Here is a 1,413-nt window from a genome sequence, read left to right on the forward strand (position 1 = left end):
GAGTGTGCTTTTTTCGGGACAGGTGCGGGGGCCGCCAAGTTCGCGAAAGCGCAGACGCAGCCGGGCCTCGGCACCCCGTCTCCCACTCAGGTTTATTTTCAGATTCGCGGCCGCTGCGGTCTGGTCAAGGGAAGGTGTCCTCGGAGGGCGCCAGGGCGTCTTAGTGGGGCGGGCCAGAGGGTCCCCCACGCGCAACGCGCAGCGAGCCGCGTGCCTGCTGTCTGCCCAGCAGGCTGGTGGGAGCCCGCGGGCCTCGCATCTCGGAAATTTTTCTTTGGGCTCTGAGGCTCAACTTGCCCATCTAAGAAATGGGTCTGAAGTAAACAGCTGGCGAAGCACTTTGCCAACTTGGATTCAAGTTGGGCGTTTAATTCACTTTCTTCGATTCCCTCCTCCCTTTGGAAGCCCAAGGGGCTGGAGTAGCGGGATGCCACCCACCACACCCTTCCGTCCCCGCAGAGTGGTCACGGGAGTTGATTTTGTGTCCCCTACGGCCTGGAGGCACCGGCTCAGCCCTCCTGTGGGATGTGGGCTCAGAGCTCCGGGTCACGTGACTCCTGCCCACTGCCTCTGGCCAGCGAGCAAGTGCGCATGCGCAATTCATTTTTCCTCTCTCTCCCCCCCCTCCCCTCCCCCCCGTCTTTCCACCCCCGCCGCCTTAGGTTGGCTCGGACGCAACCACTGTCAGCTCCTCCCCCTCCTTCTCCGTCTTCACCCTTCCTTTCACTCCCTTCCCCTCGCCCTTTGGTTACGTCAGGCGGACACGCCGATGAGCCAATCACGGCGCTGTGTTTAGAGGCCGGCAAGCGGAACCGGTCGGATTGGACCAATAGAAGCCCTCGGATCCGGCGCGCCCCAACCGGGCAGGGGAGCCGGGGCCGAGTGGGCGGTGCTTCCCCGTCAGCATGTGGGCGGGGACCAGCAACCGCAGAGGCGTCGACGACGGCGGCAGCAACGACGACGTTCCTCAGTCTGCGGGGTAGGCTCGGCGGCGCCGGCAGGCCTACGCGGAGCGGTCGGCGGTGGCCTTAGGGAGGCCGCGGCGCCATGGCGGGGCGGTAGACGTGCTCAGGCCGGCGAGGCGAGAGGCGGCGGTGTTCATCCGGTCCGCAGCGCCCTTCGGCAGGGGCCGGGGGTGGGGAAGACCGGGTCGGGGGTTGTCCCGGGCAGCGCGGGGCCGCGGGGCGGGGCTCGCAGGCCGTCGGCGTGCAGGAGGCCTGGGCCGCCGCGAAAAAAAAAATCCCCACCTAGCGCGGGATCCCGGAACCCTTGAACAAAATGGCGAAACCTAATATGGCCGTTCCGGAGTGATTGACGCCCAAATAACATTGCATTTTCTTTTTTTTTTTTTTTTTTTTTTTTTTGTGTTTTTTTTTTTTTTTTTTTTTTTTTTTTTTTTTTTTTTTTTTTTTT

At 62.2% G+C, this 1,413-nt stretch overlaps 1 protein-coding gene across 1 annotated transcript in view; it reads left to right on the plus strand.

Annotated features, from left to right (window-relative positions):
- Positions 1–1,413, plus strand: part of HAPSTR1 (HUWE1 associated protein modifying stress responses) — a 27,509-nt gene that overhangs the window by 667 nt on the left and 25,429 nt on the right. The window contains exon 2 of the mRNA XM_024759629.1: positions 663–981. Within this exon, the coding sequence (XP_024615397.1) occupies positions 906–981 (76 nt within the window). The 5' untranslated portion in view covers positions 663–905. The remainder of the gene's footprint in view (positions 1–662; positions 982–1,413) is intronic.

The sequence above is a fragment of the Neophocaena asiaeorientalis genome, unplaced genomic scaffold (genome assembly GCF_003031525.2).
Source record: "Neophocaena asiaeorientalis asiaeorientalis breed wild unplaced genomic scaffold, Neophocaena_asiaeorientalis_V1.1 scaffold254, whole genome shotgun sequence".
Classification (NCBI taxonomy): Eukaryota; Metazoa; Chordata; class Mammalia; order Artiodactyla; family Phocoenidae; genus Neophocaena; species Neophocaena asiaeorientalis.